At 42.1% G+C, this 26,471-nt stretch overlaps 1 protein-coding gene across 6 annotated transcripts in view; it reads right to left on the bottom strand.

Moving 5' to 3' along the window:
• Nucleotides 1-4,493: 4,493 nt before the first annotated feature.
• RACGAP1 (Rac GTPase activating protein 1) overlaps nt 4,494-26,471 on the bottom strand; it is a 34,906-nt gene continuing 12,928 nt past the window's right edge. For all 6 annotated transcript variants that reach the window (XM_032143677.2, XM_032143678.2, XM_032143676.2 and 3 more), the window contains 15 exons: nt 21,278-21,480; nt 20,123-20,259; nt 19,112-19,181; nt 17,129-17,182; nt 16,046-16,126; nt 14,692-14,809; nt 14,217-14,347; nt 12,079-12,243; nt 9,756-9,851; nt 9,473-9,671; nt 7,859-7,964; nt 7,554-7,686; nt 7,309-7,444; nt 6,014-6,122; nt 4,494-5,675 (listed from right to left, as the gene is read on the bottom strand). In XM_032143677.2, the coding sequence (XP_031999568.1) occupies nt 5,600-5,675; nt 6,014-6,122; nt 7,309-7,444; nt 7,554-7,686; nt 7,859-7,964; nt 9,473-9,671; nt 9,756-9,851; nt 12,079-12,243; nt 14,217-14,347; nt 14,692-14,809; nt 16,046-16,126; nt 17,129-17,182; nt 19,112-19,181; nt 20,123-20,259; nt 21,278-21,480 (1,814 nt within the window). In that variant the 3' untranslated portion in view covers nt 4,494-5,599. The remainder of the gene's footprint in view (nt 5,676-6,013; nt 6,123-7,308; nt 7,445-7,553; nt 7,687-7,858; nt 7,965-9,472; nt 9,672-9,755; nt 9,852-12,078; nt 12,244-14,216; nt 14,348-14,691; nt 14,810-16,045; nt 16,127-17,128; nt 17,183-19,111; nt 19,182-20,122; nt 20,260-21,277; nt 21,481-26,471) is intronic.

Below are 26,471 nucleotides of genomic sequence, written 5' to 3'. Positions count from 1 at the left end.
AGATCACTCGAAGACTTCTTACTGAAAGCCAGATGGTGAGCATGAGACAGGGTGAGAGCTAATGCCACTCAGGGGGAAAGCCAGTAAGTTAATCCACTGACACGCTTCTAGAAGCAGGCTGATGGCTCGGACTCCGAGGCTTTGAGCCTCAGAGTACACAGGATGCACAGGGGTGGCCTGAAAACAGACTGCCACCAGGAGCAACCTCAAGTGCTCACACAACTCGTCTTGCTCCTCCCACACAGAAAACAGCCCTACATCGCCAAGCCCAGGTCTTCCATTCTCCCAGACAACCACTAGGAAATTCTGCCGCACGCCGTCTCCAGCAGTTTGGGCCTCCCTGCTGTTTCTGGGTCATCTGCTGAGAACGCATAATGAGGATGCATACTACATCCACATACATAGGGTCCTCAGTGCAATCTGCGGCTCTAGGTTGGGTGTGACTTACAAAGTTCTTAGGGTAATGGGGAGAACTCCTGCAGTGTAAACGATCATCTCTTTCCACAGCGCTGCTCATTTTATAGTTGCTCACTTTGCAAAACAAGATCCTTCCTTGCGTGGAATGTGAATAACACTGGCTCCAAGCAAAGGCCATTTACTAGTACTTAAGTACCTAATCATACACTTACAGGCCCCACAATGCTCTCTGAAGTCTGAAATAGCAAGCACCAGGGTTAACCTTCAGACTAAGCTGTAACTCCCAGATTCTAACCCCAGGTAAGCTACACATTAGTTGGTAGGAGTTTGGGCCAAATCACCTCTCTGAATGTGTTAACTAGGATAGTATCACCTGTCCTGCCCCACCTCTGGTGGGTGAAGTGAGATCAAGTAAGATGATAAATGAAAGCACTCCGTACATGGTAAATCACCATATTAAATTCCCTGGAGACTTTATGGGGAATCAGTTCCTAATTCCATCTTCAGTGATGACCAGAGAAGATTTAACTGGTGCTTTATTATAAGTCTAAATATCCATTTACATGTGTTTGAGCCTAGCACACAGATGGTACCCAACTGTGTGACTGTGTGAGATATGAGAGTAATGCTGCATAAAAAACAATGCAGCTAAATGAAGCCTGGCAAGAGTTACAGAGGGAGAAAGGTAGACAAAAGGAAAAATTCCTGCTTCCAACTAAGAGTCCCTGAAAAGTAGCATCCTTCCCCATCCCACACAATTGCAGAGGACAAAGCTCCACATGCTACAAGGTTATTCCTGGTGACGTCAAGCTGTCTTCCACCTGACTTTGTGAACACAAACGATCAACAAATACAGCTCTGAGAACCAGTGTGTAATAAACTACCCAAGTTAGGGACCTCCTGGCCTGGCGCCTTCACTTATTTACAAAATATACCTGCTACAGGGGGCATATAAAAAAATTACCAAGTTCTTAGGTTAAGTGGCCATTCTCCAAACCCTGTTTACACTAAAAGCACAATGGCTAACATGCCCCAACTCTGCATGACTGAAAGCTTTTTCCATCAGTGGCTGAAACCTGAGTCATCACCCAGACTATCATCAAAGCACATTGATCAAGAACCTACTGTGTGAGCTGTGCCACCCTCACGTCTCACATCTGAGCATCCACACCAGCTCTTGCCCTGCTCGTGCTGAGAGCCTAAGAAAAGGTGACGCACGACTGAACCCCTCGGCATGCCAGGCGTAGCAGTGGGGCCTCTAAATGCTTTTCCAAGAGGAAATCACTTACCATGTGTAATGTACATATGTGTGTATGTATGTATCTATGTATTATTCCGTTCTCACACTGCTAATAAAGACATAACCAAGACTGGATAATTTATAAAGGAAAGAGGTTTAATTGACTCACAGTTCCACATGGCTGGGGAGGACTCAGGAAACTTACAATCATGGCAGAACGGGAAGCAAACATGTCCTTCACATGGCAGCAGCAAGAAGTGCAGAGCAAAAGGGGGAAAAGCTCCTTATAAAACCATCAGATCTCGTGAGAACTCACTATCACGAGAACACCATGAGGGTAACCGTCCCCATGATTCAATTACCTCCCACTGGGTCCCTCCCACGACTCGTGGGGATTATGGGAACTACAATTCAAGATGAGATTTGGGTGGGGACACAAACCATATCAAATCTATTTGAAGCTAGATAGGTGTGCAGGGAGACCCTACCATAACAAAACAAAAGCAGCAAGCCTGATATCTTTGCTCCCTGTACTCACTCAGCTCTCCTTGTCATTTTGTGCTGCCTAATCATTTAAGCATGCAACAACTGACTCAGCACAGCGGCTCATGCCTGTGATCCCAGCGCTTTGTTGGGAGGCTGCAGCAGGAGGATCACTGAAGTCCAGGAGTTTGAGACCAACCTGGGCAACATAGTGAGACCTTGTCTCTATAAAAAATTTAAAAATTAGCCGGGCATGGTGGGGCATGCCTGTTGTCCCAGCTACTTGGGAGGCATAAAATAAATAATAAAATAAAAGGAACACAAGACCACTTTCAATGCCACAGGTTAAGTTCATAACCAAAAATGAGTACTTTTTTCCCCGGTGAATCAATTGTGCACCCTAAACGTCCTCTGACCAAAACTCACATTCCTTCTTCTATCTCTGCAAGCAATGAATTCACCTTCTTAAGGAAGGATAATTTGTTAAACGCCCGGTAATAAACTCAAATTGTTGCAGCTGAATCCAACCATGTAATGCTTGCCCAGTTAAATAAACATCAAACTAGGGAGTCTTACATAGATCAGAGAGAATAGAGGTAAATGTCACAACTTAGAGATTCTGTTTATTAGCAAGTGCAATAGTAAAATTAAACTGCATTAAAAGGGAGGAATGTCAGAAAGAGTTAGGAGTAAGAGATGGACTGATGGCTACTCCAAAGCACTGGACCCCCCTTCCACAGCCCTCACATTGAGGAGGTATAATTAAGGCGGCCCTGGAAAGTCGGGCTGTTCCGCAGGAAGTACTGTTAAAGAAGTTGAAGGTGGGTATATATTTCCCTTTGCTATTATCAGAATTATTTTCATGGCTAAGGTCTCTTGGCCTAGCCCAAAAACTGAGCAAATGGTTGCCAACATTTGACACACAGGACTGTTTCCTTTTTCGTTAATGGACCATTGGTTCCTGCATAGGGTAGCCTTGCCTTCACTAATGTCACACAATCCATTTACTTCCTCTACATTAGTGACTGAAAATGCACCTTGGGGAGATACTACAGAACAGCAAATATGGAACCAGGCCAACGCTAGGATTGCAAAGACATAAGAAAAGAGGTAGCATCTAGGGCAGTTTTAAAAAATAAGGCCTAGCAGGCGTGTGTGAAAGGGGGTATGGGACCCATCCTCTGTCAATTTGCTGAGGCAGATGGGCCCTGCTGTGAAGCTGCCCCCTCCTGGGAAAAAAGCCAGTAGGTTGCCTCCTCTCTCCACAGTTACATATTAAGCCTGCAACTGTTTACGTTCAATCTCAGATACATTCTGTTTACCAGCTTCAGAGTTCCAAGTGCAGGTGCCCTCAGTTAATCATCCCAGCTCACTCCAGAGTCACTTCCAGCAGTGAAGGATGTTCTAGGCAGTCAGCCAGCCAGCGGCAATTTTTTTTTTTTTTTTATCTGCACCATTCTGGTCCCTAAAGACTTGTTTAAAAAGTTGTTGTTGTTGTTTTATTTTTTAAGTACAGTCACACACTACATAACGTTTTGATCAATAATGGATCCCATATACAACGGTAGTCACGTAAGATGATAATAACCATAGTTTTACTGTACCCTTTCTATGTTTAGATACACAAATACTTACCATGCGTTACAACTGCCTACAGTATTCAGAAGTCACATGACGTACAGTTTTGTAGCCTAAGAGCAATAGGCTATACCATATAGCCTAGGTGTGTAGTAGGCCGCGCCATCCAGGTTTAAGGACACTCAGGTTCACACAACAATGAAATCACCTAATGAAGCACCTCTCAGAATGTATCCCCGTCATTATGCAACTCATGACTGGTTTCTTTAAACAAGACAACAGGAATAGGACAACTCTACGACTCCAGTTTGGACAAAGAGAGACTGGATGAGAAATGAAGAAACAAACTCCCAGTGGTGGTAAGCCTGGGGTGGGTCCAGAGAGTGGGAAATGGGGATGAACAACAGAGTCAAGACACTTTGAAGGAAGTAATTTTTTCCTTTTTTGTGTGTGTGACAGGGTCTCACACTCTGTCACCCAGGCTGGAGTGTAGTGGCATGATCTCAGCTCACTGCAACCTCTGCCTCCCAGGCTCAATTTTCCCACTTCAGCTTCCCAAGTAGCTGGGACCACAGGCGTGCGCCAACACGCCCAGTTAATTTTGTATTTTTTGTAGAGACGGAGTTTGGCCATATCTCAAACTCTTGACCTCAGGTGATCCACCCATTTTGGCCTCCCAAAGTGCTGGGATTAGAGGCCACCACGCGCAGCCCCAGAAATGATTTTCTAAAAGGCATTGAAAATTACCTTGCAAGACAAGAAAACCAGCCTCATGTTCATTTTGAAAAAGCTATTTACTTTTTTTCCAAATATTATCCCAAATAGGTGTTTTACAGATAAGGGTCAATATGAAGTCAAACATTCTACAGAAGAAAATCATTTTTACAGACATTAAGAATAATTTTAACAGAAGAAAAAGCTCACATCTATCTAGATGTGGCTATGTTCCATGGGAAAATTTCAGCATCCAAAGTGCAAAGAAAAAATGACTGTGGCTTTTCTTACCACATAAAATATTGACAATCTTCCCGTATAGCCTATTCTTTATTGTTAGTTGGGATGCCAAAGGACGATATATGGACCTTTAGAAGTTGGGCTCCACTGGACAAGGTTGGGGGTATGGGGGTCAAGCATCAGAATGAATTCAATAAAAGAAAAACTGGCTTTGACCCCAAATGAACCCAAAGTTCAGCCAGCGGCACATCAGAGATAAATACAAGTTGTACTTTCACATTTACACGGTTGTGCCACTCAACATTATTAAAGACCTAATCATCAAATTAAAGCTATGCATACTCCCATCACTAGTTCTGTCCTCAATGCATCCCATTTTTATGAAAGCTCCATATTATGGCTCAGTTCATAATGGGGAATGAGAACTTCTGGTTCTTAGAAGCAGGCATCCTAAATCCTCTGGTCTAATCCTTTCTTTGCCCCGCCCTCCCACTTCCCACCCTGAGACAAGCTAATCTTATCAGATAGGTAGGGTTTCTGTCATTGTCTCATGGAAATCAGTTTAAATGAAACTAGAGAAAGATCGTTCATTCTATGAGCAGCATTTGGCTTTAAGCCAAAGGAACAATAACCCCCTTCCCCAAAAATAATCACAACCAATTCCATACTAACCCTTCTACCCCTGGAAAGAGGTCTCATCTAAAAGCTCCCAACAATGACCAGCACAAAGTGCTGATATTATGTGACTTGAGGAGAAGGAAGGGGAGATATATATAGTTTTAATAAAACCCTCATGCACAATTAAACTTGAGTAAAAGCCTGGAGAATGCTAAAAGTAGTAACGAGTACAGGAGGCTGCAGAGCAGAGTACAGATGTGTCCTTTCTTATAGTCAGTCAATGCTGGGAAGTAACAGGCAGATGTGACTTCACTTGAGCATTGGAGAAGCAAAAAAGTTGCCTTGTCGTCCTAGGTTAGTGGCAGACTTGCTTTTGCTCCCAAATCTACAATAAAAAGAGAATGAAATGGAAAAGTATTCTATAAAAAATGGTTGAATAAACAACTATAATATTACTTGATATAACCCATTATAAGTAGGAAACCCTAGACAACTATTTTGCAAGTTGCTTAAGTACTCTTAGTCACCTACAACGAGAGAGGGGAAATAGTAAAGACTTTCACAACCTTTTTAAAGAAGGAATCCTTATAGCCCCACATTCCCTTTTAAAGTCTAGTTGCTAGCTAAAATCGAATGCAAATTTTCTTTCAATAAGCTTCAATATAATAAGAAGTCTAAGAAAGCAGTTGTTTTTTATGTCCTAGGAAGGCCAATTCTGCATACCTGGGAGTGTTCTTGGTGAGGGTGGAACGGACTCTCTGTGACAGGGAACTAGATGAAGGAGTCTTGAGAAGCTGATGTTCAGGAGTGGTCACAGGTCCCAGTAAACTCACTTCAAAGTTCAGACATATTTTTAAGAGAGGTGGGAAAAAAGAAGGCATCTTTTTAGATGGCTGGTTTTAAGCTGATTATCCTCTGAAGAACTTAAGAGCTAAGGTTAGACATCTAGCAAAGTCCTAGAGATCATTTTTGTCATCATTCTGTAACACACTAGTGTATCTTTTGAACTCAATGAATAGCTGACACTTCCTGATTTAGGCCATTCTCTAACTCCACACTTCACAAATCTAACATCTAAACATCTGACTTTTAGCTATACTAGAAGAAGCAATATGCTCCCTTAGAAGGAACTTGCAACAATGAAAGAATGGGTCTCCAATGCCAGTGAGACTGGAGTGAAACCAGCCTATTCATATAAAATTGTTGGTTAGCAATATAAATTGGCAAAAGCCTATAAGAAATTTAAGAAATCAAGTTGGTAAAACATATCAAGATACATAAAATGTTCAAGCCATTTAATTCAGTGATTCCCACTCTTGGGAATTTATCATTAAGATAAATGCTATATTGACTATAGCATTACTTCTAATTATGAAAAATTGAAAAATAATGTTAATACCTACTAGAACATTTAAGTAAATGATAAATAAGATTATATATGAGAAAAAGTTCTCACAACATGCTAAGTGAAATAAGAATGAATTATATTTAAACTATTATTATTATTATATCTTTCTTTTTTTTTTTTTAGACAGAGTCTCACTCTGTCACCAGGCTGGAGTACAGTGGTGGGATCTCAGCTCACTGCAAATTCCACCTCCTGGGTTCCAACAATTCTTGTGCCTCAGCCGCCCCGGTAGCTGGGATTACAGGCATGTGCCACCACACCCAGCTAATTTTTGTATTTTTAGTAGAGATGGGGTTTCACCATGTTGGCCAGGATGGTCTCAATCCCCTGACCTTGTGATCCGTCCGCTTCAGCCTCCCTCCCAAAGTGCTGGGACTACAGGTGTGAGCCACCACGCCCAGCCTATTATATCTATATTTAAAAAACATATATCCATATGGATAAAGAAAGGAGAACATGGAAAAGCGAAAAAAAGTTACGATGGTAGAATTATACAAATTTTCCTTTAATGTTAGAATTTTCAAACAGCTCTAGCAAAGGCAGGAAGAGGTCACATGACTAAAACTAAAGCAGAAGTCAAGTCCCTGAAGAAGCACATCTTGGGCCTTACCTTTAATATCTGGTGTCTGTGGTGTTGAAAAGGCATTTGAGTTTTCAATGACGTGTAGGGGGTCAATGTTCTCTTGCTCCACCATCATGAACTGACTCCAATACTCCAGGGGCAAGGAAAGCAGGCGCTCAACCACCTAAAAGCCAGCAAATCTGTCAGCAAACTTCCAAAGCTCAGGGCTTCCCAACTTTCTTTCATGTTATCACATTACACAAGTTCACACACACACACACGCACCTGCCTACCTTGGGTTGACGCTTGATGTCCTGTAACATTGTCACTGGGTCTGGATTGGGCACAGCATGGGCCACTATTGTAGGGCCAAAGACTTTAGCCAGATTGGCAACATCCATTTTAGTATGTGGACTCTGAGCCACTCTAAGCAAAAGAATTATTAAATTAGAAGTCTTGCTCCTTGCTTAAATGCAGACCAAAATATAAATTCTATAGAAAACAATTCATCCCTCATACTCCCAAACACTCAACCCACATGATCTTCCCCTTGGAAAAAAATTCCCTAACTCCCAGAACAAGTTTCTGCTGTACTCACCTCAGCAAGTGAATCATGAGGAAAGCTAATGTGTCCCTGTTGGCCTGGGGCAGTTCACCAACAGCTTGGTACATGGCAGCTATGCTGTTGTCCTCATCTGTGATTTCTGTAATTGAAAAGAAAGCACCAAGAGACCTAGACTTCTTTCCCTTGACAGCGGGCTTCCAAGTTATCGACCACAAAGTCTCATCTATACAGTAAGCTTCTGAAACTCCTGATTAGTTCATGACTACATCAGACTCTAGTTTCATTAACAAGCAGGATACTGGCCAACAGCTCAATATTAGAAGTCAGAACTTTTAAAAAATCGGCCTTTGCAGTTAGAGAAAGCAGTTGGCAACGGATGTGCTAGGAAGACAGGCATACAATTGCAGTGACTACAATTACCAAGAAGGTATTCATTCATAAGACATATTTAAGGGCCTACGATGTGCCAGGTACAAGTGCTGAGGATAAAGCAGAAGTAAACAAAGCCCTTACCTTATGGAACCTACATTCTATTGGTGGAGTCAGTCAAAAAGCAAATACCTATCAGGTAGAGTGATACATAAATGAAGAAAACAAGGCAGGCAAGAAGCTAGAAAGAAATGAGAGCCGTTAATCTAGACAAGGTTGTCAGGAAAGGTGTTTCTGGGGACAAGGTATATGAAGAGAAATGAAAGAAATAAAGGAGCAAACCATACAGTATCTGATGTAAGAGCATTCAGGTTGAGACAACACATGTGAAGGCCTTAAGGTAGGGAGTAAAGTTGGTATATTCTAAGAATTGAAAAAGCTCCAGCCTAACTGGAGAGGAAGGAAGGAAAGGAAGAGCACTGTACACAATAACGTAATGAGAAAGGAAGAGGACAGGCAAGGGTGGCACGCATGCAGTTACTCATCCATCACACTACTTGAGCACCTACTATGTTTCAGGCACTGTACTAGGCAGGAGCTAATAAAAAGAGTAAGGTGGCCAGGCGTGGTGGCTCATGCCTGTAATCCCAGCACTTTGGGAGGATGAGGTGGGTGGATCACCTGAGGTCAGGAGTTTGAGACCAGCCTAGCTAACATGGTGTAACACCGTTTCTACTAAAAATACAAAAAATTAGCTGGGTGTGGTGGTGGTGCACACCTGTAATCTCAGCTACTCAGGAGGCTGAGGCAGGAGAATCACTTGAACCCAGGAGGCGGAGGTTGCAGTGAGCCGATAGCGCCACTGCACTCCAGCCTGGGCGACAGAGAAAGACTCCGTCTTAAAAAAAAAAAAAAAAAAGAGGCTGGGCACGGTGGCTCACGCCTGTAATCGCAGCACTTTGAGAGGCCGAGGTGGGCGGATCACGAGGTCAGGAGATCGAGACCACGATGAAACCCCATCTCTACTAAAAATACAAAAAATTAGCCGGGCGTGGTGGCACACACCTGTAATCCCAGCTACTCAGGAAGCTGAAGCAGAAGAATCGCTTGAACCTGGGAGACGGAGGTTGCAGTGAGCTGAGATCGCACCACTGACTTCAGCCTGGGCGACAGAGTGAGACTCTGTCTAAAAAATAAAAAATAAATAAAAAAATAAAAAGAGTAAGAAAAACTACTGCTGTGGAGGGATTCATATTCAAGTATTACATCTGCCCTTACCTGCTGCTTCCATAAAGGCTTTGTTTAGGCGAAAGGTCAGAAGAGGTTCTTTGAGGTTTCGAAGAAAGTCTTTTAGAAGGCTACAGATAGCATGGATATCATCCACTTTGCTGAGGAGGGGTACAGTTTTCACTCTGAGGAATTTCTCTTTCAGCTCTTTTACTGTGCGGTCACAGCCGGAGATCCTATACAGGCCTGTCTATTATCAAGATGACATTTTTATTTAAAAACCTCCTAATTAACACAAATAACAAATTCACCATCTCCTACAGTTGACTCTTACCTCAGTCAGACCTCTTTGCTCAATCTCATTTACACAATGCACAACAATAGAGGGGATCATTGGAGAAGTCTGGGACACAAAGTCTGCCAGCATTCCCTGGAAAAAAAGAGCTTTAAATTATTATTTACACCATGTAGACCAACAGATGAAGACCACATGTGAAGAACCACCTCCAATCTTATTCTCAGACTGGGACATCATGTCTACTTTTACATTCCTATTCCCGAAGTATATATTAAAACAGAGACTCTCAATTATTTTTCCTACCTCCACACCAGGACTGATTTATTGTCATATATACCACACTTTTTTTTCTTTTTCATATATACCACACTGTCATGTGAACAAGGAATAAGACCACAGGCTATAACTACCTTCTTCTCATCCACTCAAGGACAGCAGAAAACAAGCAATAATGAGGTTACAGGTATAGCCTTTAATATAAAATAATTTATTACTCTAAACAGATTTTTTTTTCTAACAGAAGAAAGCTGGAATAAGAGAAAAAAATTGTGTATACTTTCATTACTCTCAGTAAAAAAAATTATTTAACACATCTTATCGCAGTTGATTATGACACAAACCTACCTATAGGGGAGAACTCCATGGTTCTATATTAGAGTACAGAACATGTGCAAAAAAAATGTACAGGCGGCCAGGCGCGGTGGCTCACGCCTGTAATCCCAGCCCTGTAGGCGGCCGAGGTGGGTGGATCACCTGAGGTCAGGAGTTCGAGACCTGCCTAACATGGAGAAACCCTGTCTCTACTAAAAATACAAAATTAGCCAGGTGTGGTGGCGCATGCCCGTAATCCCAGCTACGAGGGAGGCTGAGGCAGGAGAATCACTTGAACCCAGGAGGTGGAGGTTGTGGTGAGACGAGATCGCACCATTGCACTCCAGCCTGGGCAACAAGAACAAAACTCCCTCTCAAAAACAAAACAAAACAAAACAAAACAAAACAAAACAAAACAAAACAAAACAAACCAAACCGTACAGGCATATGGATAAGAACTTGTCAGATCAGAGGGGAAAATAACGTTTGATTTGCTGACGAGTAGGTAGGAAGATAGTCATTTTGATTCTTGCTAATGTTGCTTTTTAATCAGTTTGGATTAAACTGGTGAAATATTTGGAAATAAGCAACTTAATCTTGATACCCTATTATGAAGTATGTCTAACATAAGAGCAAGAATAAAAGATAATTTTATCACAGATAAAATTATATGATAGCTGAGATTTGCTTCCAAGTAATTCATTGGACAGAGTCAGGAGGAGGCAACAACAGTATTGATAAATCAAGAACAGACATAAAGGATGGGTGCCGTGGCTCACACCTAGAATCCCAACACTTTAGGAGGCCGAGGCAGGCGGATCACTTGAGGTCAGGAGTTCAAGACCAGGCTGGCCAACATGGCAAAACCCCGTCTCTACTAAAAATACAAAAAAATTAGTTGAACATGGTGGCACATGGCTGTAGTCCCAGCAACTTGGGAGGCTGAGGCATGAGAATCACTTGAGCCCAGGAGACAGAGGCTGCAGTGAGCCAAAGTTGCAACACTGCACTCCAGCCTGGACGACAGGGAAACTCTGCCTCAAAAAAAAAGAGACATTAAAAAAAGAATGGAGATGGCCAGGCGCGGTGGCTCATGCCTGTAGTCTCAGCACTTTGAGAGGCTGAGGTGGGCGGATCACTTGAGGTCAGGAGCTTGAGATCACCCTGGCCAATATGATGAAACCCCATCTCTACTAAAAAATACAACCAAAAAAAATTAGCTGGGCATGGTGGTGGTACCTGCCTGTAATTTCAGGAACTTGGGAGGCTGAGGCAAGAAAATCGCTTGAGCCCAGTGGGGGCGGAGGTTGCAGTGAGCTAAGATCATGCCAGTGCACTCCAGCCTAAGCAATAGAGCCAAAAAAAAAAAAAAAAAAAAAAAAAAAAAAAAAAAAAATGGACACAAGTTAGTAATCATGGAAGTTAAGTGATAAGAACCAGGGGTTAGTTAGTTATACTAATTTCTCTAGTTTTATACATGTCTGAAATTTTCCAAAATGGGATGAAGGGGAGGAAGGAAGAAGAGGAAAGGAGAAGCAGGGAAGAGCAAGAAGGAAAAAGGGGCGGGGAAAGAAGTTTGGTTTAGAAAGGTATTAAGACAGACAAACCCAAACAGGACTCTTCTACAAGTAAATATCTTACAATTCTATTCATTATTTGTGGAAAGAAATATATTTGAGATGATTAATTTTAGAACAAAAACTGACACTAAGTCTTTGAAAGGCGAATAAAGAGGCCATAAAACAATGACGGCTTGCATAAGTCATACCTCTCCAATCTTGACAGGTGTTCCTATCAGGGTAGGAATGCAGGGAAGGGGACAGCGGTCCCGACATTCTGGATGAGAGACCACACGACAATCTCGACACTTCAGAGATAATTTGCCAAATTTTATCCGCTTTCCACATGGAACACAGGATTCAGGTTTAATAACCTGGGATAAAACAGGGCAGAAGGAATAGAGTGATATGAATTATAAAATTATCACATAATCAACTAACTTTTTTTTTTTTTTTTTTTTGAGACCGAATCTCACTCTGTCACCCGGGCTGGAGTGCAGTGGTGTGATTTCAGCTCACTGCAACCACTGCCTCCCAGGTTCAAGCGATTCTTCTGCCTCAGCCTCCTGAGTAACTGGGATTACAGGTGCCCACCACTACGCCCAGCTAATTTTTCGTATTTTTAGTAAAGACAGGGTTTCACCATGTTGGCCAGGTTGGTCTCCAACTCCAGACCTTGTGATTCACCCACCTCGGCCTCCCAAGGTGCTGGGATTACAGGTGTGAGCCACTGGGCCTGGCCTTTTTTGTCTGTTTTTGAGACAGAGTTTCACTCTTGTTGCCCAGGCTGGAGTGCAATGGCGTGGTAGAGGTTGGCCCACTGCAACCTCCACCTCCCGGGTTCAAGAGATCCTCCTGCCTCAGCCTCCCGAGTAGCTGGGATTACAGGTGCCCATCACCATGCCCGGCCAATTTTTGTACTTTTAGTAGAGATGGGGCTTCACCATGTTGGCCAGGCTGGTCTCAAACTACTGACCTCAGGTGATCTGCCTGCCTCAGTCTCCCTAAGTGCTGGGATTACGGGCATGAGCCACTGTGCCCAGCCATAATCAACTAACATTTATTGAGCACTTAGTACGTGCCAAAAAATTTTCTAAGCCCTTTAGACATGTTTACATATGTAATTCTCACAGTAATCCCGTAAGATAGGTTTTGTTTTCTTCATTTTAAGATGAGGAAACAGAAGCAAAGAGAGTTTAAGTAACTTGTTTAAGGTCATCCCACTGGAAGGCAGCAGTGTGCGATAGTGGAAAGAACTTGTTTACAAAGAGCAGAAAACTTGGATGTTGGCAGGGCATGGTGGCTCATGCTTCTAATCCCAGCACTTTGGGAGGCTGAGGCGGGAGGATCACCTGAGGTCAGTAGTTTGAGACCAGCCTGACCAACATGGTGAAGCCCCATCTCTACTAAAAGTACAAAAACTGGCCGGGCATGGTGGTGGGTACCTGTAATCCCAGCTACTCGGGAGGCTGAGGCAGGAGGATCGCTTGAACCCCGGAGGCAGAGGTTGCAGTGAGCCGAAATCGCACCACTGCACTCCAGCCTGGGCAACAGAGTGAGAATCCATCTCAAAAAAAAAAAAAAGAAAAAAAAACCTGGATGTGAAATCTGTCACTTACTATCATGTGGCTCAAAAATGTCAATTAACTTCTCTGAGCCTCAGTTAATTTGCTTGGATTTTTATAAGGAAATAAAATGGTACAAAAGCAAAACATTTTGAAAATCTTAGGTGATATATTCAAGAATAAATGTAAACATGTGTCACTAAAAAGTACTAACAATGGGCCAGGCACGGTAGCTCATGCCTGTAATCCCAGGACTTTGGGAGCTAAGGCAGGGGGAGCACTTGAGCCCAGGAGTTCGGGACCAGCCTGGGCAACATAGCAAGACCAAGTCTCTACAAACAATTTAAAAATTAGCCGGGCGTGGTGGCACACATCTGTATCCCTACTACTCAGGAGGCTGAGGCAGGAGGATTGCTTGAGACTGGGAGGTTAAGGCTACAGTGAGCTATGATCACACCACTACACAAACTCTGTCTCAAAAAAAAAAAAAAAAAAAAAAAATAAAAAAAATTGGGGGTGGTTAACCTGTAACCAAACTTTGGAGGCCAAGGGGGGGATCGACTAACAATTACTTCAGAAAAGTTGGTCTCTAATTTAGTATTACTCACAGAATGGAAAGAAACTTACCTCTGTAACCAATAGTTACTTCTGGAGAGTAAAATTGGAATGAGGAAGGAAATTTGACATTTAACTTTATAACACTAAAGTATTTAACTTTATTCCTGGTATTTATTACTTTCACAATTAAAAAATTAAAACACAAACAGCAATCACAGATTTACCGTCTTAGAAACAAAGTCATGCAGGCGCATCCCTCCATTACTCTGCGGCGTGCCCACGCTGTCTGTCTCAGTTCTTGGCTCCAGCTGCCTGCTGTTCAGGGTGGAGTCACTGTTCCAAGGTTGTAAAGTACCTAGAAAACAAGCAACTTTTAAGCTTTGTGTCTTAAGTATTTTGCTCCTTCTAAATTTTAGCTCCAATTTTAACTGGGAGATAAACAGTAATCTGTTATCATAGCCGAAAGTGAGTACTAACGGCTATGTAAAAAAATAGTTTCAAGAAAAACTAAAGTTATGCAAGTGGGCTAGCAATTCAAAGGTAAAGCATGACACAAGCAGTTCTCTGGTTCTCGGTATGCAGCAGTAAGACACTACCCAATACATCCAATCCCTGCCTCAGGAGGGTTCTAAGAAACCAACTCTCCAAAATTTTACTAGTTGTTTTACACAGGCCAGTTTAGTCACAAATTCAATGGACCTGTTTTCCTTCGGCTCCTGGTCCAATATGGCACAGTCTCAATAGTGGACACAGCTTCGATGGGCCCACCATCATTGGGAACAGTCACTGTAGTTTTTGCAACTATGGATTCATTCCCCTGCAACAAAAGTAGTAATGAGGAAAGACAAACAAAGAATCTAACTTACCCTCCACTATAGGGTATTTTGGAGCAGGCAAAAAATTCCTTAGTCTTAGTCAAGACTTAAGACCCCAGTCTTAAACATTTTTTTTTTTTTTTTTTTTTTTTGAGACAGAGTTTTTCACTCGACCGCCCAGGCTGGAGCACAGTGGCACGATCTCAGCTCACTGCAAGGTTCCTCTGCCTCAGCCTCTTAAATAGTGGATTACAGTTGCCACCACACCGTTGTTTGTTTGTTTTTTTTTTTTTTTGAGAAGGAATTGCTCTGCCTCGTGATCCACCTGCCTCGGCCTCCCAAAGTGCTAGGATTACAGGTGTGAGCCACTGTGCCTGGCCGACTGATTTTTGTATTTTTAGTAGAGATGGGATTTCGCCATGTTGACCAGGCTGGTCTTGAACTCCTGACCTCAGGTGATCATCCACCCGCCTAGGCCTCCCAAAGTGCAGGGATTACAGGCGTGAGCCACCGTGCCCAACCTGAAACATTCTTATGTTGAAATCTCATGTTTGGCTGGGTGCAGTGGCTCATGCCTGCAATCCCAGCATTTTGGGAGGCCAAGGTGGGAAGATCATTTGAGCCCAGCAGTTCGAGATCATCCTGGGCAGCAAGGAGAGACTCCCCCTCTACTTTAAAAAGTAAAAATAAAGAAATCTCATACTTAAGAAGATAAACATAGGTCACGGGGGTATATATTCAAGCAACTAAGACTCACTCTGACAGTTGTTTACTTAATCAGAGTAATTCCATTCATATGAATAAGGGTCCTACTGCATAGAAAAACTTTAACCAAAGGCCAGGCACGGAGGCTCATGCCTGTAATCCCAGCACTTTGGGAGGCTGAGGCGGGCGGATCACCTGGTCAGGAGTTCGAGACCAGCCTGACCAACATGATGAAACCCTGTCTCTGCTAAAAATACAAAAATTAGCCAGGCATGGTGGCATGCGCCTGTAATCCCAGCTACTTGGGAGGCTGAGACAAGAGAATCACTTGAACCTGAGAGGCAGAGGTTACAGTGAGCCAAGATGGTGCCATTGCACTCCAGCCTGGGCAACAAGAACAAAACTGTCTCAAAAAACAGACAAAAACTTTAACCAAACGTCATCTCTCTCAAAACAATGCTGCAATGCTGACTCAGAGGAGTTTTACTGCTTGGGGCCAGTAATCTCTGTTACCTTTGCCTGACTATTCTTACCTGGTCTACTGTGGAGCCAATGGAACGAGTTTTCTTTACAGGTCCAGGGGGACCATCAACAAACTGTCGGCTACTAGAGCGCTAGAAAGAAGACAAAGACCCGTAACTTTAGTGCCAAGCAGATCTGAAGCACAGAAGATAAAATTATTCCATCAGACAACTTGGATACAGGTCCTGGGGATTAGGGCTACAGTAAATAACAATGTGTTCTCTCTCTCTCTCTCTCTGTCTCTGCTTATTTCCACATGAAGAATAAGCTGTTTCAAAAGAATATGTTGTACAAAAATGCTCTCAGTGCCCTAGAAAAAATGAACAAGCTGTGGAGAAATTTAGATGACACCACCAGAAAAAGTACAGCTGTAATCCTAAGGACATGAAGTCTTGGAAACACATTAAGTACCCTAAACAAGCATACACAGATAGATCTCTATATATCCCATTATACACACATTTCTTCTGAAGCTTATATTAGAGCACAAAAGTTCTGTGTAAAAATTCATATGACAATTCAAAACAAACTTGTTTATCCTTTTCCACTGTACGAATGAATTGAAATGCAGCCTAAACAGTGAAATGGACAGGATCCTGTCCTAAGTTACTACTTCAAAGAGTACCAGTACTGGTTGGGAGCAGTGGCTCATGCCTGTAATCCCAGCACTTTGGGAGGCCGAGGCAGGTGGATCACCTGAGGTCAGGAGTTCGAGACCAGCCTGGCCAACATGGTGAAACCCCGTTTCTACTAAAAATACAAAAATTAGCCGGGCGTGGTGGCAGGCACCTGTAATCCCAGCTGCTTGGGAGGCCAATGCAGGAGAATTGCTTGAACCCGGGAGGCGGAGGTTGCAGTCAGCCGAGATCGCGCCATTGCACTCCAGCCTGGGAAACGAGAGCAAAACTCCATCTCAAAAAAAAAAAAAAAAAAAAAAAAGAATATCAATATTGTCCCCACAGCATGAATTCATTTGTAGTATGTGCTTAACAATGGCTAGAGCAACATGTCAGGAATGCAGTATCATGGCAAAATTACCAAAAATAACTCTACTACTACTTTGTTTAAAAGAAAGACTAACAAACCATACACACCCTCTTTTCTCTCTTCTTCAGTTTGAAAGTCTTCACCAAAGAAGAGTCCCAATCCTGTTGACAATTACACTGTATTAATTTCTTTTTTTGGTTAGGCCGTCCCTAAACCCTGTGCAAATAAATTTACAGAGAACTTTAAAGGCTTCTTCAGTCGGGCTACCTAATGTACAATTCGGGGAGGGTTAGAGAAGGGAAGGTCTCAAGTGTTGTAGCTATAGAGCTATGGTAAGTTAATTTCTTTCAAAAATTGAAGCTATTATAATAAAATCAGGAATCAATACCACAGAGGCAAGAAAAGGTTAAAGAATCAAATTCTGCCACGAGTATTTCCAGTGGCTGATCCTTTATTTCTGATTATTTTTGTAATTAGTTTTAGAACTTACAGAATGTTAGGCACTATACTGATCGTATTAGATGTGATTCTTGCCCCCAAGGGATTGCCACTGTCTAATCAGATGCTCTGCATAATATTGCCACTTCACAAGTTCTACAGTTGCCGGGCGCGGTGGCTCACGCCTGTAATCCCAGCACTTTGAGAGGCCAACGTGGGCGGATCACGAGGTCAGGAGATCGAGACCATCCTGACTAACGGTGAAACCCCGTCTCTACTAAAAAAATACAAAAAAATTAGCCAGGCGTGGTGGCGGGCGCCTGCAGTCCTAGCTACTCAGGAGGCTGAGGCAGGAGAATGGCATAAACCCGGGAGGCGGAGCTTGCAGTGAGCTGAGATTGCGCCATGGCACTCCAGCCTGGGCGACAGAGTGATACTGTCTCAAAAAAAAAAAAAAAGTTCTACAGCTTAGGAACTTAGGCCCTAAAACGTGTTCACCACTGAAGAACTATTTGTCTTTTATTGTGGTTTCATTTCAATTCACCTATTTTAACTATTTGCATTTATTTTAGTAGTTACCTGCAGTTTTCTTACTCCTGATCACCCCTGAAAACAGTATCTAGAAACAGTGGTATACAGCAAATAATAGCTTAGCTAAATAAATTTAACTTCCCCAAGTCATGGTCCAGAAAGTTAGTTACTGGTTGTTTGATTCAGCTTCAGTTACAACAAATATCGTATCATAGGTCTAGCTCAAAAATCAACTGATAATATGATCTAGTTTTATTATATATTCCAGACCTCCACTATATCATTCCCTATTTGAAAAATGTGATGCCTAATATTTTTATCTATAAAATGGCCATATTTTCCCTGGTCAAACACTGAATCTGAACAGAAAACTCCTAGCCATGTAACAAGTAGTTGTCACTTGTTTTGCTATACCAGAAAACCAGTCACCAAAAACTTCCTGATTTGTTTTGTTTGCTAGTTTTCAGCTAGCAACAGAAAAGATGCACAAATCAATGAACTGTATCAAAGACTGTATCAGGAGATGACCTTTTATGCAGAAGCATCACTGTAAGTTAAAAGAAGTGTGCCGCCCCATAAAAGCAGGGCAACAAATAGTTTAACATGTTAACCATTGTTGATGAAAGCATTATATAGTGCCTACAAACTCTAATCACGCTTTTCTGGCTGAAATCCCAGGACCTTGGTTTCCTTCTAATTGTGAAGTATGACTATGCTTTCCCCAAGAACCAAACTAATTCAGAAATAAGGCACAGTAAAGTTTATTTAAGAGCAGTAAATAAACCCTGATGACATACAGTCTTGCTAATATTTTTATTATTAGCTGGGGCTTTAATAAGTCAAAATATAATCAATTAGTACATGTGGCATACAGAGATCTATTAAATGAACTCAACTTATGCCAAATTCTGAATTCTATATTCTCACTTCAGAAACTAATACATAAGCCAGTCTCTAATAGCTCATGTGGATTTATATTTTAAATTGCTAGCTCAGAATCTGTAGCACATCAACTAATAAAACAGTAATATAGGATGTTCAGAAGAGAAGACAGGAGAGATATTCCTGGGGAAGCAGAGGTAAGAAAAGTAGGTAATTCTCAGAGATCAAATGTTTATTACCAGTGATTCATCAGTCTTGTCAAAGCTGATATCTGATAAAATGGAACCAGATTCATCAATGGTTGATAGTCTAGATCAGTGAAACAATACAATGTTAGACATAGTAGACTGTGGAAGGTAAAATTCACCAACATTCAGAACAAGTCCTACTGGTCAGGTAACATCAGTTAATTTCATAGCAAAATCTTCACTATAGAGACAACTACAATCTCAAACCCTGTGGTAGGCTACTTTGTATGGTTTCCACGGAGGAGTGTGTGTGCATGAGTACAGGTGCAACACAGTTGCTTTTTCTGCAAAGACCTTATAAGGGCAGTTGAAAGTTAGTCAGGGTTATGGGTGCTATTCTCTACTGAGTTTGTATTACACGCTACTCAAAATTCACAAAATCAAGGGAATGAAGTTTAATTTGATCCCAACTATGCTGGTTTCTACAAACGAGAGTATTACCCAACAGTGACTTTTTAAGAAATTAAGCCTGTACATCTTCTTAGTTATAAAGATTCCCCATAAAACAACCAGGCAACAAAACAAATAGCTGACCTTTCCCTACATATTGTACTGGGGATGTTAAATTCAAAGCCTGGTTGAGACTATTTTAAACAGTGGTGCAGTGGAACTAAAATTATTGTCTGGTCTTGGCTCACAGAGGCCTTTCTAAACCAGAAGAGCTGTAAGAGCTCTCTGGAGAGTAAACACTGAAAGTATTGCTGAACTGCCACTTTCACCTTTGGGTTTCTTAGCAATGCGCAGGATTAGTTATTGATGTGCAATTTAGCACCGACATCAAAATTTTATCCATGGTGAAACAACATCCTTAGGAAAGATTTAAAAATAAAATAAACAGGGACATCCCTGTGCCTTTATTCCCCACCTACTCTTCCCCGCAAAATCTTTTTCTGCTTTTTTCAGCACACATTCTAGAAGAAGTATATTTAAGAATTCAGATAACAAGAATATCTGACAGCTGTGTTTTTTGTGATCGGATAACAACAGATGCAGTTCCTCCACCTTTTGTTCCCAGCATTGCTGCTGGATGGTTGGCCTCTGTTGAGAAAAGCCAGAGCTGATTTTTGCTCCTCACTTAGTTGAATGCTGCCAGATGTGTCACACATGAGCATCTCTCGAATCAGCTGAATCTGTCGTTCCTACAGACCAAAGCAGAGTAAAACATCATAACTAGCCAGGGGAGAAAGCTTCACCTCAAATTTATGGGACAGGCAGACCAGAAGACGTTAAAATACAGCATTATGCAAATTGGCCTTCAGGAAGGCTGCTACACCAATAGCATATTAATTCACATCAAACCCAGATTGTGTCTCTGATTTCTGACTGGTAAAATGAACTACATCTAGAACAGCGAAGTTTCTGCTACAAGACTTTTGGATTAACCTGCTAATCCAAGAGGAGAATAATCCAAAATGAGAGTCCCAAAATAGATTTCACATAGCAAAAACACTTTAGTGTCATTTTATCAGGACAAATATTGGCTTCTACTGATCAAAGCAGCCACCCACCTCTCTAAGTAGTGGAGCAAAATGCATTAAAATAGATACAAAGCTATAATGCACTGGAACCAGACAATTTGAATTTACTGAGGCATCTAACACTGTATACCAAGATGGATTAGTCCCTCCCAGTAAAGGCTTTCCTTTGCACTATGACCCATCCTGGCACATCAAAATGATAATGTTCTGTGTCAGTCACATTGCTCAACTGGTTGAATACATCTAGCCTTTTACCCTGAATTAGAGAGCGGTGATGAAAAGAAAAGTCACAGTTGTCTTGCCTGTAGGTATGACAAAGTACCAGCTACTCATATAAGGATGGATATTCCGAGTAGCACTTAAAATAAACAATGAAGGATGGCCAATATCTTGTGACAGATCAAGTACGTTAGGATCTCCCTCCCTCCCTTTTCCTCTAATTCTTTATCATTTGAAATCTGTCTGCTAAGTAATAGTTTCAAGTCTAAATGACAAAAACATTTAAATTTCAAATTACGAAGAACAAGATTCCTTGTCTGCAATTTCAGCTCTAATCATGGGCACGTTCAGTTCTTTAATGTGGAAGAAGAAACCAGGTATATCTGGCAAGTGGAAACTGTCAGACAATGCTTTCCTCCTCCTGCATCATCACTGTTCTAGCATGGAAAACAATACACACCAGCTTTTCGCAGTCAGCCTCAGCTCTCTGTCTCCGTTTGATCTCTACATCCACCTGATTACGTGCATGCTTCAGCTTAACATCCAGAGCACTTCGCTCAGTCTCCGCTTTCATCAAAAGATCCTTGTATTTCCCCAGCTCATGGTCAGTCCTCTGCCACTTTTTACGGAAATCCTCAAAGTCCTTCGCCAACTGGATAAATTCTGAGGAAAGGGGGAATCTTTAATAATTCAAGCACCAAACAGAGTATAACTGCTCTAAAAAATGAGTCCTACGGTTAGCTTTATTTGAAATTCATAATTAAGGAACCAGCTGAACTATGGGCAAATCCAGCTGAAAATAACTAGGAGCAGATCCTGGATATGTTTGTCACTCTGATGAGAACTTTGTGGGTGGCAATTCCTATTTCAATAGGCCACTTACTTTTGGCTTAGCCAGTGGCATCTGCTATGGAATATGTAACTCATTAGTCACCTGGCTCCAGATGTAACACTAACACTGAAAGCTCCTGAACAGAAGGTAATCAAAGGGGGATACCTTTGGGGCAGCTGTCACGCACCAGGACAGTTACAGCTATAAAACAAAAACAGCTTCCTTTACAGTCACGCATTGCTGCACCAGAGAGATGTTAAACAGCAAATTCAAATGTAACTGCTGTAATATGCTCCAGTAGATGTAGATTAATATTACAGATGTCTAGACCTACAATTCCATTTGGCTATATAATTACACAAATATTGATTTGAAAGTAAAAAGCCAATTTGCTTTTGCTGTTTAACACTGTCCTGAAGGGTATGTAAACATTCCAGCTGAAAAAAAAAACAGGAAGAGAAGATCATACTAGCTTTTGGAACATCCCTGATAGCAGAATGTGGAGTCTCTTCAAATGTCTGCAAAGAGAGCATCACTTCCAAGGCAGCATCTCAAAGGAAGAAGATAACCCTGTTGGCATTCATTCTTATCTCCTGCTATTGCAAAGCTGTTCTGCGATGTATTTGCAAAAGTGCCTTACAATTTTCTAGTTAACCTCCATCTATCTCTAAGGATCACTCTCCACCAACATCAAGGAAGAAGGTCTCAAGGTGTACATCTGCTGCTGGTCAAACTAACCCAGTTTACAACTGAAACTGGGCCAAATTCACACACAGCTAGCAGATTCTTAGGTAGTAAGGGCACTTGTCCCCTATGAATTTAACCTAAAAGCATAGAAACAATATATAGTCCTTTTTAAACAATTTTAATCATTTGACCAAATATCAAACTTACAAATTAGGATACCAATTTGTTCCAGAGAAACAAGTCATAAGGAAACTTTAGTTTTTAGCAAACCACAAATTTCAGCAAAATAGATTATGACCTAGTTATCTTAAACAATGCGAGTATCAACAATTAAAAAAAATTACAATTCAAATAGTTTTAAGAAATAATATGCTGGGTTAGTCTGGAACATACTACTTTTTTGTGGGGTTTTTTTTTAGCTTAAAGAAAAAAACATATCTGTTTGCAAACTAAATACCGTACGCATACACACTCAAAATATTTACCAAACTGAAAAACAATTTTGAGAATAAAAAGATTTTCATCTGACCTAATTTTGCTGGCTTGTTTGTTCTTTAGGATACTCCTTTTATTAAATTACTGCTTCAGCTTAGTTTAAGTCAGACCCAAAGCAGAACATTTATATACCTGATTAATATATTACTTTTTGTGTGTGCAGGTAAGAAATGTGGAAAAAAAAAAAAAAAAAAAAAAGATATTACTTTTTTTTTGAGACATTCTTGTTGCCCAGGCAGAAGTGCAATGGTGCAATCTTGGCTCACTGCAGTCTCCACCTCCCGGGTTCAAGCAATTCTCCTGCCTCAGCCTCCTGAGTAGCTGGGATTACAGGTGTGCGCCACCATGCCCAGTTAATTTTTGTATTTGTAGTAGAGACGGGGTTTCACCATGTTGGCCAGGCTGGTCTCAAACTCGTAACCTCAGGTGACACACCTGCCTTGGCCTCCAAAAGTGCTAGGATTACAGGCGTGAGCCACTGTGCCCAGCCTACTTTTCACTTTTGAGACAGTCTTCCTCTGTCACCCAGACTGGAGTGCAGTAGCACGATCTTGGCTCACTGCAACCTCCGCCTCCCAGGTTCAAGCAACTCTCCTGCCTCAGCTTCCTGAGTAACTGGGACTACAGGCATGTGCCACCACACCTGGCTAATGTTTGTATTTTAACTAGAGATGGGGTTTCACCATGTTGGCTAGTCTGGTCTCAAACTCCTGACCTCAAGTGATTCACCCGCCTCAGCCTCCCAAAGTGCTAAGATTATAGGCGTAAGCCACCACACCCGGCTGAAAGATACTATTTTTATGTACAATTCTGCTATGAGCAGTTTGCTAGGATTGGGTCAGAAGGCATTTTGGGCCATAGATCAGAAACAATTTTGATGTTGAAGATCAATAATCATGGCACTGTTTTGGTCAGTTGGTGAATCACAATTCAGCTTGGTACTAGCCTGTCATGAAGTGCACATTAAAAGCTTTATAAAATTCAGGCCGGGCACGGTGGCTCACGCCTGTAATCCCAGCACTTTGGGAGGCTAAGGTGGGCAGATCACTTGAGGTCAGTAGTTCAAGACCAGCCTGGCCAACATGGTGAAACCCTGTCTCTACTAACACAAAAATTAGCTGGGTGTGGTGGTGTGCGCCTGTAATCCCAGCTACTCGAGGAGGCAGAGGTCGCAGTGAGCTGAGATCGTGCCACTGCACTCCAGCCTGGGCTACAGAGTGAGATGCTGTCTCAAAAAAAAAAAAAGATTTATAAAATTCAAATTACAGTACCTCCTTTAAAAAGTTATGTACACCCTAAACTATGAAGTGCACCTATCAAAAAGGAGGAAAGAGAAGGGAAATTTCCTCAAAACAAATTGAGAATGATCTTTGATTTATTTAAAATTTAAAAATCAGGATTTGGTTCATAGCTCAGCAAGCAGGTTTAAGTGGGTCCAGAAATCCTGATTTTTTTTTTCCGTTTACTCCCCGAGGCCTTTGAACAGGCTCTTCCATTTGCCTTCCCTACTACCCTCTCTAAGCTTCTTAAAGACAAAGACCCTATGTCTCCTTTGCTCTTTTATCTCCAGTGTTGTAACCTGCCTACCACACTGTAGACACTTGAAATAATCTGTTGAACAAATGAATGAATGAAAAGCTGCTGTTCAAATTAAATTTACCAGCATCCAAGACCACCTTACCAGTTTAATCAAACTTACTTCCCACCACTATGCAATAAATACCCCTCTAGCTAAACCAGTCTGTCCCTGCCCCCAGAACAGAGGCATTCCTGCCTTCTCACTTGTGACCAAGCTATGCACTCCAAATGGAATGCCCTACCTACTCTTCTTTACATACCCATTTACCAAGTCCCATCTGGTCTGTGAATCTTTTCCTAATCAGTTTGCTAACACATTAAATTTTTCTAGATTACCCAAAAGCATATATTTTGATACTTGTACTATCTTCTGTTTCATGAGAAAAAATCCTGTCTCTGAAACTAAAATACCATAACCTTCTTGAAGACAGGCAATATGTCATATATACTTCAGTATTCCCTACTATGCATAGTGTAGCACAAACCTTGTATGTCACTGGCACACAATAGGCACCTGATAAATGTTAAATTATACTTATTCCTAATTTATACACCAATGATTTTTTTTAAAAAAGCTCAGGCAGCTTATGACAAATTAAAAATAGAACATAAAAACTGTGTGGACTGGAGAAAACAAGACAACAAAATAACGCTATTAAAGTCATCTTTTTTAAAATATTAACTTTCATTCTGATCTTCCCGTAACTTGGACTTAGCTCTCTTTTTTTTTTTTTTTTTTTGAGACAGAGTCTTGCTCTGTCGCCCAGGCCGGAGTGCAGTGGCGCGATCTCGGCTCACTGCAAGCTCCGCCTCCCGGGTTCACGCCATTCTCCTGCCTCAGCCTCTCCGAGTAGCTGGGACTACAGGCGCCCGCCACCACGCCCGGCTAATTTTTTGTATTTTTAGTAGAGACGGGGTTTCACCGTGGTCTCAATCTCCTGACCTCGTGATCCGCCCGCCTCGGCCTCCCAAAGTGCTGGGATTACAAGCGTGAGCCACCGCGCCCGGCCCAGCTCTCTTTTTTTAACTTTTTTTTTTTTTTTTTTTAAGAAATGGAGTCTCACTCTGTTGCCCAGGCTGTAGTGCAATGACATGATCTTGGCTGACCGCAACCTCCACCTCCCGGGTTCAAGCGATTCTCATCCCTCAGCCTCCCAAGTAACTGGGATTACAGGTGAACGCTACCATGCCCGGCTTTTTGTATTTTTAGTAGAGACGGGGTTTCACCATGTTGGTCAGACTGGTCTTGAACTCCTGACCAAGTGATCTGCCCGCCTTGGCCTCCCAAAATGCTAGGATTACAGGTGTGAGCCACTTTGCCCGGCCCGGACTTAGCTTTTTAAAAAACAATACAGGCCAGGCACGGTGGCTCACACTTGTAATCCCAGCACTTTGGGAGGCCAGGGCAGGTGGATCACCTGAGGTCGGGCGTTCGAGACCAGCCTGACCAACATGGAGAAACCCCAGCTCTACTAAAAATACAAAATTAGCCAGGCGTGGTGGCACATGCCTGTAATTCCAGCTACTCGGGAGGCTGAGGCAGGAGAATCACTTGAAGCCGGGAGGTGGAGGTTGCGGTGAGCGGAGATCTCGCCATTGCACTCCAGCCTGGGAAACAAAGAATGAAAAATTCTGTCTCAAAAAAAAAAAAAAAAAAAAAAAAAAGAATACAAAAAAGAGAAAGAGGAATGAAGTTAATGATGAAAGGCAAGAGTAAGGAGTCAAGGGATACGTGGGTATGCGGGGAATTCCTAAGGATCTAAGAAGAGTACAGGCTGGGCACAGTGGCTCACGCCTGTAATCCCAGCACTCTGGGGGGCCAAGGCAGGTGGATCACTTGAGGTCAGGAATTCAAGACCAGCCTGGCCAACATGGTGAAACATCACTACTAAAAATATAAAAACTAGCCAGGCTTGGTGGCATGCGCCAGTAATCCCAGCTACTTGGGAGGCTGAGGCAGGAGGAACACTTGAACCCAGGAGATGGAGGTTGCAGTGAGCCGACATCGCACAACCGCACTCCAGCCTGGGCAACAGAGTAAGACTGTCTCCAAAAAAAAAAA

Source organism: Hylobates moloch, unplaced genomic scaffold (genome assembly GCF_009828535.3).
Source record: "Hylobates moloch isolate HMO894 unplaced genomic scaffold, HMol_V3 SCAFFOLD_22, whole genome shotgun sequence".
NCBI classification, from domain to species: Eukaryota; Metazoa; Chordata; class Mammalia; order Primates; family Hylobatidae; genus Hylobates; species Hylobates moloch.
The sequence above is the reverse complement of the archived record's forward strand: the minus strand, read 5'-3'. Positions and strand labels throughout refer to the sequence as shown.